Source organism: Octopus bimaculoides, chromosome 21 (assembly GCF_046866305.1).
Source record: "Octopus bimaculoides isolate indiv1 chromosome 21, ASM4686630v1, whole genome shotgun sequence".
Lineage (NCBI taxonomy): Eukaryota > Metazoa > Mollusca > Cephalopoda > Octopoda > Octopodidae > Octopus > Octopus bimaculoides.
In genome coordinates, this window is record NC_142948.1 from 38,155,709 (window position 1) to 38,169,200 (window position 13,492).

A 13,492-nucleotide genomic window follows, 5' to 3' on the forward strand; every position below is an offset into this window, starting at 1 on the left:
TGATCAAGCAGGCTTATGATCAAAGGCATTCCAGCCATGACCCTCATGTGTTTTTTTCTGATGTGCTGGGAGCTCAAGATGGTTAGAATTCCTGGCATCTTTTGCTCAAAATGAAAAGTATGGTTTGAAAGAACTTCTGGCTGCTATCTTTAGCAGATTGAGTAACTACGAATAGGTCCCTCCATTGACTTAGATAGATAATGATAATGATGATGATGATGATGTCAATGTGGCTTCAGATATTGCTATTAACTTATTACGGAGATGTACTTGCATAGCAAGTGACTTGATCTGAGATCATGTGCTGAAACAAAAACAATTGCAGCGTGGAAGGTGTTTATAAGCCATTTAAAATAACACACAAAAACCGTTAGATTCACTTCAACTTTTTTAAATTTAATTTTGTTAAAATATTTTCGTCGCTTTGAAACCGCGACCTGTTCACTCATGAAAATATTTTGACAAATTAAATTTAAATATTGAAGTGAATCTATCGGTTTTTGTGTGTTTTTAAAGGGCTTATAAACACTTTCCATGCTGGAATTATTAATTTATTATTTCTTAATTTATTGCAAAAATGAATTTCATTCCTAGGATTAACAAAAAAGAAAAAAAAATCATTACAACAAATGTGAAAATAATTGGAACAAAATAAAGCAGAAAACTGTGGCAATAACAGAAAAGATTCGTTCTTCCTTTGTGGATTATGAGTTTAAGATTTGGTTACTATTTCTAGCTGGTTGGACGATCACGGGTGGAGTGGAGGAGTTCCTTCCCGTTTCGGTTGGAAGTTTTAACACGAAAGGGAACGGGTAGATATAATGAAATGAGGACGAATGGAGAGAGAGAGAGAGAGAGATGGAGAGAGAGAGAGAAAGAAAGAAAGAGTGAGAGAGGGAGAGAGAGAGAAAGAGAAAGAGTGAGTGAGAGAGAGAGGTGGGAGAGAAGGAGAGAGAGTAAGCTAGAAAGACGGAGGGAGGAAGAAGTGGGAGTGTGTGTAAGAGCGGGAGCGAAAGAGAGAGAAAAAGAAAGCGCAGAAAAATGGAGAGAGGAAGAAAGAGAAAGCGGGAGAAAGATTAATAAGAAGAAAGAGAGAGAGTGAGTGAAAGAGAGAAGAAAATAGAGAAGAGTAAGAAAGAGAGTAAGGTCGGAGGTGGGGAGGGTAACGAGAGGTTAAAGACTGAAAAGGCGTGGATTCCCAGGAAAAAAAAAATAAATAAAAAAATGAAGTGCGTCACGTGGTCGTTTGTCATAATTGTTGTCCCTGGAGTCACATGGATCGAGGTTGAAGAGAACGAAACACAACGATGGCATTCAGCTGGCGAATTACGGGTTTGATATGGGGGTCTCTGCTTTTAATAGTAAATGGTCCGATCGGTTCCGGTGCTGACGGTAATAATGGTCATGATATCCGACAGTCGGTTCCTTTTACCGAGAAGTATATGGAGCAGTACGTGGACCATTTCAATTTAATCAAGACAGGGAACAAGACTTTCTTTCAAAGATATTTAGTTCAGGGTAAGTTTTTATTTATCATTTGTCTTCCAGAGAAAATGTTTAAAATGTCATAGTTTTTCGGGTGGAGGTTAACACTAAGCAACAATTCGTATTTCGTTTTTATCGACCTTAACCAAAGATGCCTTATAGAAACAGTTAATTAACAGTAAATTAAACAGACTGCTGCTTAATTAATTTTTATCAAGCCGAAAATTTTCGATACGTTAACGGAACTCGGAACGTAAAGACCAGATGCCGAGCTAATTGCATTTTCGCACCTCTCCTTGAAAAATGCATTTAAAAAAAAACTTTTTGCGAATTCCTACGTTTTAGGTGTCGGAGATTACGAATATGCAAAAAAAAGTAATTTTTAAGAAAAATTTCACTCCCCTCCACCCCAATTCAGATAAGTTTTTATTTCGTTTACTTTAAAGAGATCGTAGCGAATTGACGAACATATTGTAAAGCGAAATTTAAATACCAGCCAAAAAACATTAAAAGGAAAAGAATTTACGTTTTACTTAAATTATCGTAAATAATAATATAATGTAAATTAGATATACACCGTTTTATGAGAAACAAACATTAATGTTATAAAGTTTAATGGTCAAGTCCCATCATGCCATTTATTTTTTTGTGATTGATCTTTGTGGTGCTTCGATATACCCCGAAAAAAAAAAATTCTTGTCAGAAAGTTAATACATTTATGTTATTTTAATTCTTCTGTTCAGGATTTTGCCAGGAAACTCATTAAAACAAAAAAAAATCACTAAATTTACTTTTGTATAATCGTTCTCACCGATGTTTAAAACATAAATCCGAAGAAATTACAACTTTTGACAAACTAGATAATTTCCGACTGTGTTGTACAGGATTAATTAACTCGTACCCCTTCCTTTGCTACCTACTCTATTCTCCAAATCTTTTATTTGGCACATCTTTGAAGGTGCCAAGGAAGCAGATGCTTTGTTGTCAGCAATGTCAACAACAAAACTATTACAAACAACCAAGACACACTGTAATGCCACCAATAGCATTATCATGGCAACTGTGGTGACGAAGTCTCTGAAGGTGCAAGGAGTTGAGGCAGAATACATAAAAGTGTATTTTGTTTGCTATCAAATACAGTACAGTAGCCCCTCGACGGCCGCGGGGGTTACGTTTCAAAACCCCTCACAATAGGTGAAAGTTTGCGAAGTAGAAACAGTACTGTATATTTTTGTTTTATTATTTTTATAATTTGTATATATTTATTTTATTATAAATGCAAAACAACACCACAAAGGAATCGGCGTAATCTTAAGTAATAAATCGTGATGTGGCGAGGGATTACTGTATTCATATATTTGGTATTTGAAAAGGCAGCAAGCTGGTAGAATCTTTGGTATCAGATAAAATGTTTTGAAATCTTTCTTTTGCTTCTTTATGTTCTGGGTTCAAATTGCATCAAGGTCAATTTTACCTTTTTATAACTTTCAGAGTGATTAAAATAAGATTCCAGTGAAATACTGGAATCAGTGATACTAACTCCCTCCCTTCAACATTGCTGGCCTTGTGCCTAAATCAGAAACCGTTACTAGATATTTAAGAAAGAAATCGTTTGTAGAATTAGTAGAGCATCATCAACATTATTTTATATCCATTTTTTTCCATGCTTTGTTTGAGGAAAATATTCTATGGCCTGATGCCCTTCGTGTCGCCAAGCCTCACCTGTTTCCAAGCAAGGTAATATTTCCCTGAGGCCAGACATGTTTTCCCTGGGTAAATGGAAATTAATAACCTTGTTTGTATGTCAAGGATGCTCATTTTTCACCCATCACATGACATCAAGGCAAAGGTACACACACACACACACACACACATCTGAGAAGGTTTATGGCCAAGATTGCAAGATTGTGGTTTCAATTCTCAGACCAGATGTTGCATTATCTTCTTGAGCAAAATCCTTCATTTCATGTTGCTTCAGTCTGCTCATCTGTAAATGGATAATTGTGTGACAGCCTGGCATCCCGTTCAGGGCAGATATTGGCCTGCCAGCCAGCCACCCACCCTGCTTAGCCAGCAGGGTGGCATATATTGTATGACAGGCTTTTTTCAGTTTCCATCTACCAAATTCACTCACAAGGTTTTGGGTTTGTTTAAGGCTATAGCAGAAGGCACTTGCCCAAGGTGTCACAAAGTGGAACTGAACTGGAGACCACATGGTGAAGAGATAAATATTCTTAACCGCAGCCATACCTGTGTCTCCCTGCGTAACTCCCCCCCCCCCCGTCCTAATCTGATAAGCTGTTAACCACTTGTCGTTTGGCACATGTTAGACATGTGCGCATGTACCTGTGAACACGACCTGAACATGCAAGTGAAACTATGAAACGGTCAAATGATTGCCCTTAACTGTCTCCTTATTGATTTGCTGTTAATGATAACTATCAGTGATTGATTATCTCTGATCATTCAGGTTGTGTATGCTTTGGCTTGGGGATTATGGTGGTTGTCGGATAGTGGTGATGGTCGTGGTGGTGGTGGTAGTAGTGGTAATTGTGGTGGTTGTGATATATGAACTGACAGACTATCTTGGATATAGATGCAATATAGTGCTGGGGACAAGACAAAAAAAGAACTGTGACCCCCCCCTCCTCCCAGGTGATGGTCTAACACCAATTGTCTCCACTTTCCATGACTTATTTTAGCTCAACTGTTTCAGTCTTATTGATTCCTAGGGAGATCAATCAGTCCATTTTGTCATATGCACTTAGGGCTACTTGGACTCTTCAAAATTTCTCTACTGGCAGGGCAGGATTTGATCTGCTGATCTTGTGGTTGGATAGCTGTTGATATGTGTAATCTCTGAAAAAATAAAAATGTTGTATTTTAACTTGGTTGACTATGAAAATGGTAAAGACATGTGACTTGATCGATGCCATTTTAAGGTAGGTTCTGTAGTTAATGCATCTCTTGCTGGGAGTTTCATCAGCTTATCATCATCATCATCATCATTGTTCCGTTGCCCACTTTTCCATGATTGCATGGGTCGAATAAAATTTGTTGAGGTAGATTTCCTACAACTGGATGCTCTCCCTGTTGCTAACCCTCACCTGTTTCCAACTAAGGAAATATTTTCCTATGACCAGACATGTTTTTCACAAAAGATTGGAAATGAAAGATACTACTTGTATGATAGTGACACCCATTTACACATGTCACACAGTGTCAAGGCGAGGAGACAGCAACACTTACACACATTAATACATATATACATACATATATGATTTAGCTTCTTTCAGTTTCCATCTACCAAATCCACTCACAAGGCTTTGGCTGGCTTGGGGCTATAGCAGAAGACATTTGTCCAAGGTTCCACACAGTGAGACTGAACCCAAAACCATGTTGTTGGGAAGCAAACCTCTTCTCGCATAACCACCTCTGCATCAAAAATTATAATTTTTATATTTTGATGGAGACAGGAGCCCAATTCTTCACCACAGAACCTTCGTCCCATGAGTGCTTTAAGATGTTTCAATGTCACACCTTTCTTCTCTGAAGCAATTTGAAGACAAATAACTAAAGATTGCCTGTGTTGTGGTATTCATGCCTTTTCTTCTGTGTAGTGAACTGATAAGAAATGTCTTTAAAAAGAAATCTAAGCAAAATCACAGACATTGGCAAAGACTAACCTTTAATCTAGATCTAGCAAACACAACAGATAGATTATCTCAAAGGAAAGAAATCTTCAGTTTTTTTTTTTTTAATTATCATCTTCATTAAGTGGACTTCTCTAATCTAAGAGATGTCAATAAACTTCTAGAAGTTTTCTTCCCATGGTTTATCAGCTCTTAACTACAGAGCTTATCTCAGATCTCAACTTCTGTCTGTCCTCTATTATCAAGTTTAACAGCCCTTGACATAGACTGTTTTATATGACAAATAACTCCACCCCCACCTGCCTCCAGACTGATTATGTATACAGACACACACACACACACACATATTTGCATGTGTGTGTCTGCATGTATGTATATTTGTGAGTGTGTGCATGTCTGGACCTGTGTCTGATTGTATTCTAAGTGGACTTGTTTTTAATTGCAGATAAATGGTGGGACCGTAAAAACAATGGCCCCATATTTTTTTATACTGGAAATGAAGGCCCCATTGATCAATTTTGGGAAGTTACAGGGCTCATGTTTAACCTTGCTCCCAAATTCGGTGCTCTGGTCGTTTTTGGGGAACATGTAAGTAATTTTGTTGTTTCGCTTTCATCCTTTCTATGATTCAACTACGGTAGTAGTTGAATAATATTCTTAAGGCTGCAGTTTACTCACACGCAGCATCTTTTAGAGCTTTGTCGCTAATTCAGTTTGGAACCAGATTGAAAACTATTAACATTTCTGAAGAGGACTGATCCCTACATTTTGGCCTAAAAAAGATTGACATTAGATCCAGTAGAAAAATGTTTATGGTTTGTACCTTTTTCTATTGTCCAAGAAGAAACAAATTTATTGTTGATTCCTTAATTAATTTTGCCAATTAACTAAGAATATCTTTTCGTTTTTCTTTTCCTTCCAAAAATCTTTCAGAGATATTATGGTAAATCGCTTCCATTCGGTCCTGACAAAAGCTTCAAGCAGCCCTATATCGGTTTTCTAACCGTTCGACAAGCCCTTGCAGACTTTGCACATCTGATAAATACCCTGAAGATCATGTTGGGTGCCCAGAAGTCTCCTGTTATATCATTTGGTGGCAGGTGAGGATATAATTCACTCTGATATCCTTCTCGTTTCATATTTTAAACAGTTTTTTTTCAATATAGGTGATACCATGGCCGAGTGGTTAAGAAGCTTGCTTTACAACCAGTGGTGTCAGGTTCAACCTCACTGTGTGGCACATGGGTTAAGAGTCTTTTATTATAGCCCTGGGCTGACCAAAGCCTTGTCAGTGGATACAGAAGAAGGAAATTGTGTAGAAGCTCTTTTCTTTCTTGTTCCGTTCTTTTTCTTTCTCATTCTTTTGCCTCCTTTCTTCTTCTTCTCCTTCTTTCCTTCTTCTTCTCTACTACCTCAACCACAGTCCAGCAACTTCAACAACAATAAAGGTCCCACTTTCAACATTGACACAATTAAACATGTCAGACATACATCTCACACAGATAAAAAAGAAGAAAAAAACCCCTTCCATTCCCCTTTGTATGTCTATTCTTTTGCACCAGATTCCTTCACTGCACACACACACACCACCTTCCTCTCTCATCCAGTTCACAGCCAGCCAATTGTAATGCAGCAATTGTAATGGCAAAGGGAGACGGCGGCGGCGTTCAACTGTTTGGCAGGCATCCTGTCGGTTCTGTGTAAGCACGGAAGGACAACAAAGATCTACCTTCCAATGGTTTTTTTTTAAGCATTGCACATGTCTCCTGCCATCTTGCTTCTGTTGCTGCTTCTATTGTAAAACTGATGTTAATAATAATCTGTTTCCATTCCGTTGCAGTTATGGAGGAATGCTAACTGCCTATCTCCGAATGAAATATCCACATGTCTGTGATGGTGGTATTGCTGCCAGTGCACCGATTTATCTCTTTGATCCAAAATTCGACCACAGCTTCTTTTTTACCGATGTTTCCAAGGTAATTGCTTCTATTGTTATTTCTGAGTTCCACTTCTGCCAGGCGTCAACTTCTTTGCCTTTCATCCTTTCTAGGTTAGTAAAATAAAGTACCAGTCTTGTACTGGGGTTGGTGTAATTAACTAAACCTTCAAAATATTTCACATCAACCCGGAGTTTCTACCTTTACAAACAGGATGTCACGTCCTTATTACTTGTGTGATTTTTTTTGCTGCCCTGGTAACTGTTTATTTATTTTCTCCATGTTAATTGTAAACAAGGGGAAAATACACACATCCATGTATGTATGCACACACATATATATATATATATATATATATATATATATATATACGTATGCAGCCAGATCAGATTGGGGCTTGGTGCAGCCACTGGCTCTCCAGACCTCAGTCAAACCGTCCAACCCATGCCAGCATGGAAAACGGATGTTAAACGACAATGAATGATGATGATGTGTTTACATATTTATTTTATTAGAAATAAGCTATTAATCAACTAAAATATTTTCATTTTCCATTGATGACTTTTTTTTTGTTGTTTGTTTCATCCAGGATTTTTCCAGCTGTGAACCTCAGGTGAGACAGGCATTCATCAAGATGAATCAGTTGATGGATCAAGGAGAGACAGGTAAGAAAGGAAGAAGTACAAGTTATCAATGTCATATGGTTATCTAAATAACACCCCCCACCCACCAACGTTGCCATTGCTCCAGCTTGTTAAATTGTAAAGTAACAATGTGGTGAGGATCCTGAGTTTATGTGTGTATATATACGCACTCACTCACACATCATCATCATCGTTTAACGTCCGCTTTCCATGCTAGCATGGGTTGGACGATTTGACTGAGGACTGGTGAAACCGGATGGCAACACCAGGCTCCAGTCTGATTTGGCAGAGTTTCTACAGCTGGATGCCCTTCCTAACGCCAACCACTCAGAGAGTGTAGTGGGTGCTTTTACGTGTCACCCGCACGAAAACGGCCACGCTCGAAATGGTGTCTTTTATGTGCCACCCGCACAAGCCAGTCCAGGGGCACTGGCAACGATCTCGCTCGAAAATCCTACAGGAGCCAGTCAGGCGGTACTGGCAACGGCCACGCTCAAAATGGTGCATCTCATGTGCCACCCGCACAAGAACCAGTCCAGGGGCACTGGCAACGATCTTACTTGGCTTGCCGGGTCTTCTCACGCACAGCCCATTTCCAAAGGTCTCGGTCCGTAGTCATCGCCTCGGTGAGGCCCAATAAACAAAAGCCGAAAACCCCTCATCTTGAAATGTCTCTTTTATTTCTCAATGTTTCAGGAAAGAAGACTCTGGAAGAATATTTTAAATTGTGCAAGCCCATATCCGATCTAGAAACATATACACGTCTTCTGGGGGCAATAAGAAATGCCTTCACCAATATGGCAATGTTCGATTATCCCTATGCAACACCTATGCTTCCAATCGGAAACCCAGTCAATGTGAGTTTCTCTCTTTTCACCATCTTTTGTTATTTTATGGAATATTTTTGTTTTATTTTTTTTTTTTAATCTATAGAAATAGAGGCATGGTTGTGTGGGCAAGAAGTTTGTGTCCTAATTATATGGTCTTAGGTTCAGTCCTTTTGCATTGAAGAATGACTTAGGGTTAAAAAACATATATACTTACACACACAGAAATATCTTTTTGTAAGAATTTTACTGTTGTGATTTTCTTCAAGTCTTCATTTCCGTGCTTTTTGCTTTTCAGAAATCTTGCCAAATGATGCAAGAATCCAGTGATGTCTTGAAAGGATTGGTTGATGTCACACGTAAGTTTGGTTTTGAGTTATTGCTTTTGTTGAAAAAAAAAAAGCTGCAATAATTATGCACCAACCCAATACCAGACATGTACTGGGGATCAATGGTATTGAGTAGACTAAACCATTTCCCCTCGGAAGTGCTGTTATCATTTCTGGTTTTTTATGTTCTGGGTTCAAATCCTGCTGAAGTCAGCTTTACTTTCCATCCTTTTAGAGGTCAAAATTAAGTCCTAGACATGTACCTGGAATTGATTGCATCAACTACAGCCCCTCCCCTCAAAACTGATGGCCTTTTACCCTTTTCTTTCATTTCAGTCATGTTTTACAATGCTTCCTCGAAACCATCCCAATGCTTTGATGTTGACAAAGCATTCATTCCCTGTGCAGATCCGACTGGATGTGGCGTTGGTCCTGCGGCTCTTGCCTGGGATTTTCAGGTGAGTGTCCACTCCTTCATCTTGATTACTTTTTACTTGTTTCAGCCATTAGACTGTGGCCTTGCTGGAGCATTACCTTGAAGAAATTGTAGCTGAATGAATTGACCCCAGGACTTATTTTCTTTTTTAAACCAGCTACTTATTCTATCAGTCTCTTTTTGCCAAACTGCTAAGTTACAGGGACGTTAACACACCAACACTGATTAGAGTTCCTCTTCGGCAAGGTTGAGTCTGAGGCTAAACTACTACCCCCCCCCCCCCCATCACTATTTGTTTAAAATCTTTTATTTCTCGTTTTCTTTTCTCAAAAGCTCTGTGGGGATCTGGCCCCACCAACAGGTACAAACAACGTCACCGATATGTTTCCTGTTCTACCCTTCAATGATAAAATTAGGAAATACTATTGCCAAAAGGTCTGGAACACTGTCCCCACATACGACTGGGAATACTGGGGTCAAGGTGAGTAGCTGATTCCTTTTTAAGGTTTTTGTGTATGGTATGGTTGTGTGGTTTTGGGTTCAGTCCCACTGTGTGGCATTTTAGGCAAACAGCTTCACACTGACCAGTGGCTCGTTAGTGTATTTCACTGTTCATTCCTCCAGAAAATAGAAACACTCCAGTTTTACATTCATAGCATCATTAATCTCTAAAACGAAATAATGACAGTCCTTTTCTGCTTTGGGCACAAGGCCTGAAATTCTGGGGTCCCTGGGGAAGCCAATTATGTCAACCCCAATGCTCAGCTGGTATTTATTTTCTCATCCCTAAAAGGACGGATGGCAAAGTTGGTCTCAGTCATATCTAAACTCAAAGCTGGAAGAAATGCTGCCAAGCATTTTCTAGTTTGCTGCCTTTGCAATAATGGTTTCAAATACAAGTACAAATCCAGCAGTTTTGAAAGCAGGAGCCAAGTCTGTACCAGCGACCCCAGTACTTGACTGGTACTTTATTTTATCAATCCTTGAGAGGTGCAAAACAAAATTCATTTCAATGGGATATAAAAAACTTGAAGAAATACCATGAAGCATTTTCTTCCAGTGCTCTACCAATTCTGTCATCCTATTGATTGAACAACAAAACAATAATTAAAACATAATAATGTGTGTGGGTAGGCCGTTGGTCGAAACTGTAGTATAACATCATTAGATTGAAAAGAAACTTTTGTTGTATTTCAAGATGAGGAAAAAAACAAATGCTTGTTTGGTTTTAACATATTTTAATCAAGATAATAAATAAATCTTTATTATTGAAAACATAACCGAATCTACTTGGCAAATTGTTGATCCCTCAGGCATAAGGTTCTTCAAGTTTTGAAGCAATATAAAGCTTCACTTTCGTTGACAGAACCAATATTTCTTCTTTCTGTTGCTGAAGAACTCCCTTCAGAATTCATTCATACAGCATACATTGTCTGATATGGGTCTGATCCCAACTCATTTTTATAGGATAAAATTGATACGAATTTAATCAATATGGCTAAGGAAGAAAACCAAATCACATTAGAATGTAAAAATGTTTATTTTATGATAGGTATTGAAAGACTAGCCTCAAAGTTATTGTCAAAAATGCGACAGGACTTCCTTTCCAACCTAATAAATAAATATATATATACATACATACACTATATTATTTCAGACTTGACCACAACCAGTAATATCGTTTTCTCAAATGGCGATCTGGATCCTTGGCACCGTGGTGGGGTAAGTACATGTTTCCTTATGTTATGGTTAAAAAAATCTTAATGGAAAAGTGGACATTAAAACGCATACAGCGGCTGAACAGCCACACTATATATGTATTTACATAAATGTGAACGTTATGCATGCTTTGTATATAAAAAACGAAAACCAAAGGACGAAAGCCAATGAAGACTATAATTTCCGTTTGGTGTTTGATTAACGTATTTTGCATAAAGACGATTAAACATTTTTTTTTCTTTTAACATTGCTTCACCTGATATGCAATTGTCATGGCTCTTACATTTTAGTGAGGACAGCACTATTTGTGATAGGATATGAACTTACGAAACATTTTCCTTATTGTCACTTGAATATGAAGTTAGTATTAAAGGCAAATTTTGTTTTTTAAACTGAATTTTGGTCACGGAGTCAGGAAGAGTTACCTCCCTTAACTGGAATTCTTTAGGATAATCTTCTCCCCACTACGAACTTATAATCTCTTTCCATGCAATATCAAATGGACTGGATGTGATCAAATTTCAGATTCCAAGGAAAAGGTCTACACAAATCACATCTGTCTACGATATAAGCAGCAGTTATTTATACATGCCGATGAGACGCTGAAAGTCTAGAATTGCTGCAGATGGATTTAGGAACTTCATTGTCCCCAACAACCTACAAGGAACCCATATAAAAAGATGAAAAAAAAATTCCAAGAGAAAACTTAAAACTAGAACATACATACGCTTTGAATACATGTCCGAAAATATCGCAGTTACAGACCCATAAATGGCGTTGGTTTGGCGATATGGACAGGGTCAAGATGATTTACCTCCCTTGCCTAGATTTAGCGCTCAGCTAAGATTTACGAATTTTTATAAATTGAATTGGTTGGTAAACACAGCATCCTAACGTCTTCTTTTGTTGGCTGTCATTCGTGAACGAGTACAAGTTGCTAGCAGAAACTGCTTCCCAACTACATTATCCAATCTGTCCTTCCACCACCTTTTTTTTCTTTCTTTTAAAGGTAGTTAATGTATGCGTTGAGAGATTTCGGCTACTCTTTTTAGCAGGTCAAGTGAAGGCATAGAACAGACAGCGTCAAGCTTTTCCTGTTCTATGTCTGATCATCATGGGAGCCAATTGAAGGTAATCCTTCGTTCGGTGTACCATGAAGAAAGTCCCACAGACTGCAGTGTGTCAATGACTGATATACAGATTTCATTTGTTGGTTTGCTTGGAAAGAGTAAACGAATTTGCCAGCCCTTCCTATCGCTAACCCTCTCATTATTTTCAAACAAAGGTCCTCTTTTGTATTCCAAACATCTCTGAAGCTCACAGAGGGAACTGGTGATGTTGCTTCTGTTTTAGTTGACTAGTTTGTAAGTCCATATCCTATCACAAATAAAAAGATATTAAATGTTTTGCTCGAAATCTTAATACGACTTTCTTTTTCTTCCCACCATGTTATGCTTTGTTTCCTTTTGTTCTTAGAATTTTACTTAAACATCTTCTCTATATAACATTTCAGGTTTTGAAATCTGTTTCACCTTCAGTAGTGGCCTTCATGGTTAAAGGTGGAGCGCATCATTTTGACCTCAGGTAGGTGGCACTTCACATTATAATCTCTTTTCGTTTTAACTATGGAAATCTCATTTAAAAATGCCTTAGTAAATTAACTTTAGCCCTTTAATATTTGAACTGGTCATAACCTGTCCAAATTGGCACAAAACAACATGAATAAATAGCGATTGCATTTGACAGAGGTAAAGTAAAATGTATGTATTATCTTTTCAGAGGACCTCATCCGAACGATTCAGCCAGTGTGATTGAAGTCCGAGCCAAAGAAGAAGAAATGATTAAGAAATGGGTGACAGCCAAAAATATGCTAAACTGAATGGTTTTACAGTCATTCAGCAGAAGTTATTTTTTTCTAAAAAAGAAAAAAAAGTCATTTAAACATAATCAGAAAAATCTTTTTTTTTTTTTTTTTAAACATCTACAAATTCTAATTCATTTCTTCCAATCAATTTAAAACTCGTTAAAGATTCTAATTGATTTTTTTCTATTAAATTTTAATTTTGATACATATTTGCTGTGCTTTTTTTATTTGAAATATTTACTTCTTATAGACACTGTAAAGGACAAACCTGTTATGTATGGGTGAGTGTTTTTTACCGAGTTTGTGGTGATTTACTGTACTTTAGATGTGTCAAACTACTGGTCCCTAGACAAAACCAACTCACCTAGGACCACCTTTGGGTCTAGGATAAAACTTTCACATTTTAACCCTTTTGTTGCCATACACCCTCTTTATTTCAATTAATTTTGAAAATAATAAAGAATTTACTTAATTCTTCATTATTCTCAAAATCAATTGAAACAAAGAAAATGTATTTTAACAGAAAAATGGTAAAAAAAAAAAGTTAAGACAACTGTGAATTGAGAAAGGTTTTGGCTGCTATTTCCAGCAGTTCTAT

At 37.6% G+C, this 13,492-nt stretch overlaps 1 protein-coding gene across 1 annotated transcript; it reads left to right on the forward strand.

Moving 5' to 3' along the window:
* The first annotated feature begins 1,272 nt into the window (after nucleotides 1-1,272).
* On the forward strand, nucleotides 1,273-13,101 carry LOC106877801 (dipeptidyl peptidase 2). Its single transcript, XM_014926815.3, has 12 exons — nucleotides 1,273-1,518; nucleotides 5,584-5,726; nucleotides 6,072-6,238; nucleotides 6,979-7,114; nucleotides 7,665-7,740; nucleotides 8,416-8,576; nucleotides 8,845-8,905; nucleotides 9,212-9,333; nucleotides 9,645-9,792; nucleotides 10,969-11,033; nucleotides 12,544-12,614; nucleotides 12,810-13,101. The coding sequence occupies exons 1-12, from the start codon at nucleotides 1,308-1,310 to the stop codon at nucleotides 12,907-12,909; spliced, it is 1,461 nt and encodes a 486-aa protein (XP_014782301.1). The 5' UTR covers nucleotides 1,273-1,307; the 3' UTR covers nucleotides 12,910-13,101.
* The last annotated feature ends 391 nt before the right edge of the window (nucleotides 13,102-13,492 follow it).

What these genes read in the sequence shown, in the direction of transcription:
- LOC106877801 (XM_014926815.3), top strand. Translation starts at nt 1,308, where the DNA reads ATGGCATTCAGCTGGCGAATTACGGGTTTGATATGGGGGTCTCTGCTT. An exon ending in TCAAAGATATTTAGTTCAGG is followed by an intron (nt 1,519 to 5,583) that starts GTAAGTTTTTAT and finishes TTTTAATTGCAG; the next exon opens with ATAAATGGTGGGACCGTAAA. An exon ending in GCGCATCATTTTGACCTCAG is followed by an intron (nt 12,615 to 12,809) that starts GTAGGTGGCACT and finishes TTATCTTTTCAG; the next exon opens with AGGACCTCATCCGAACGATT.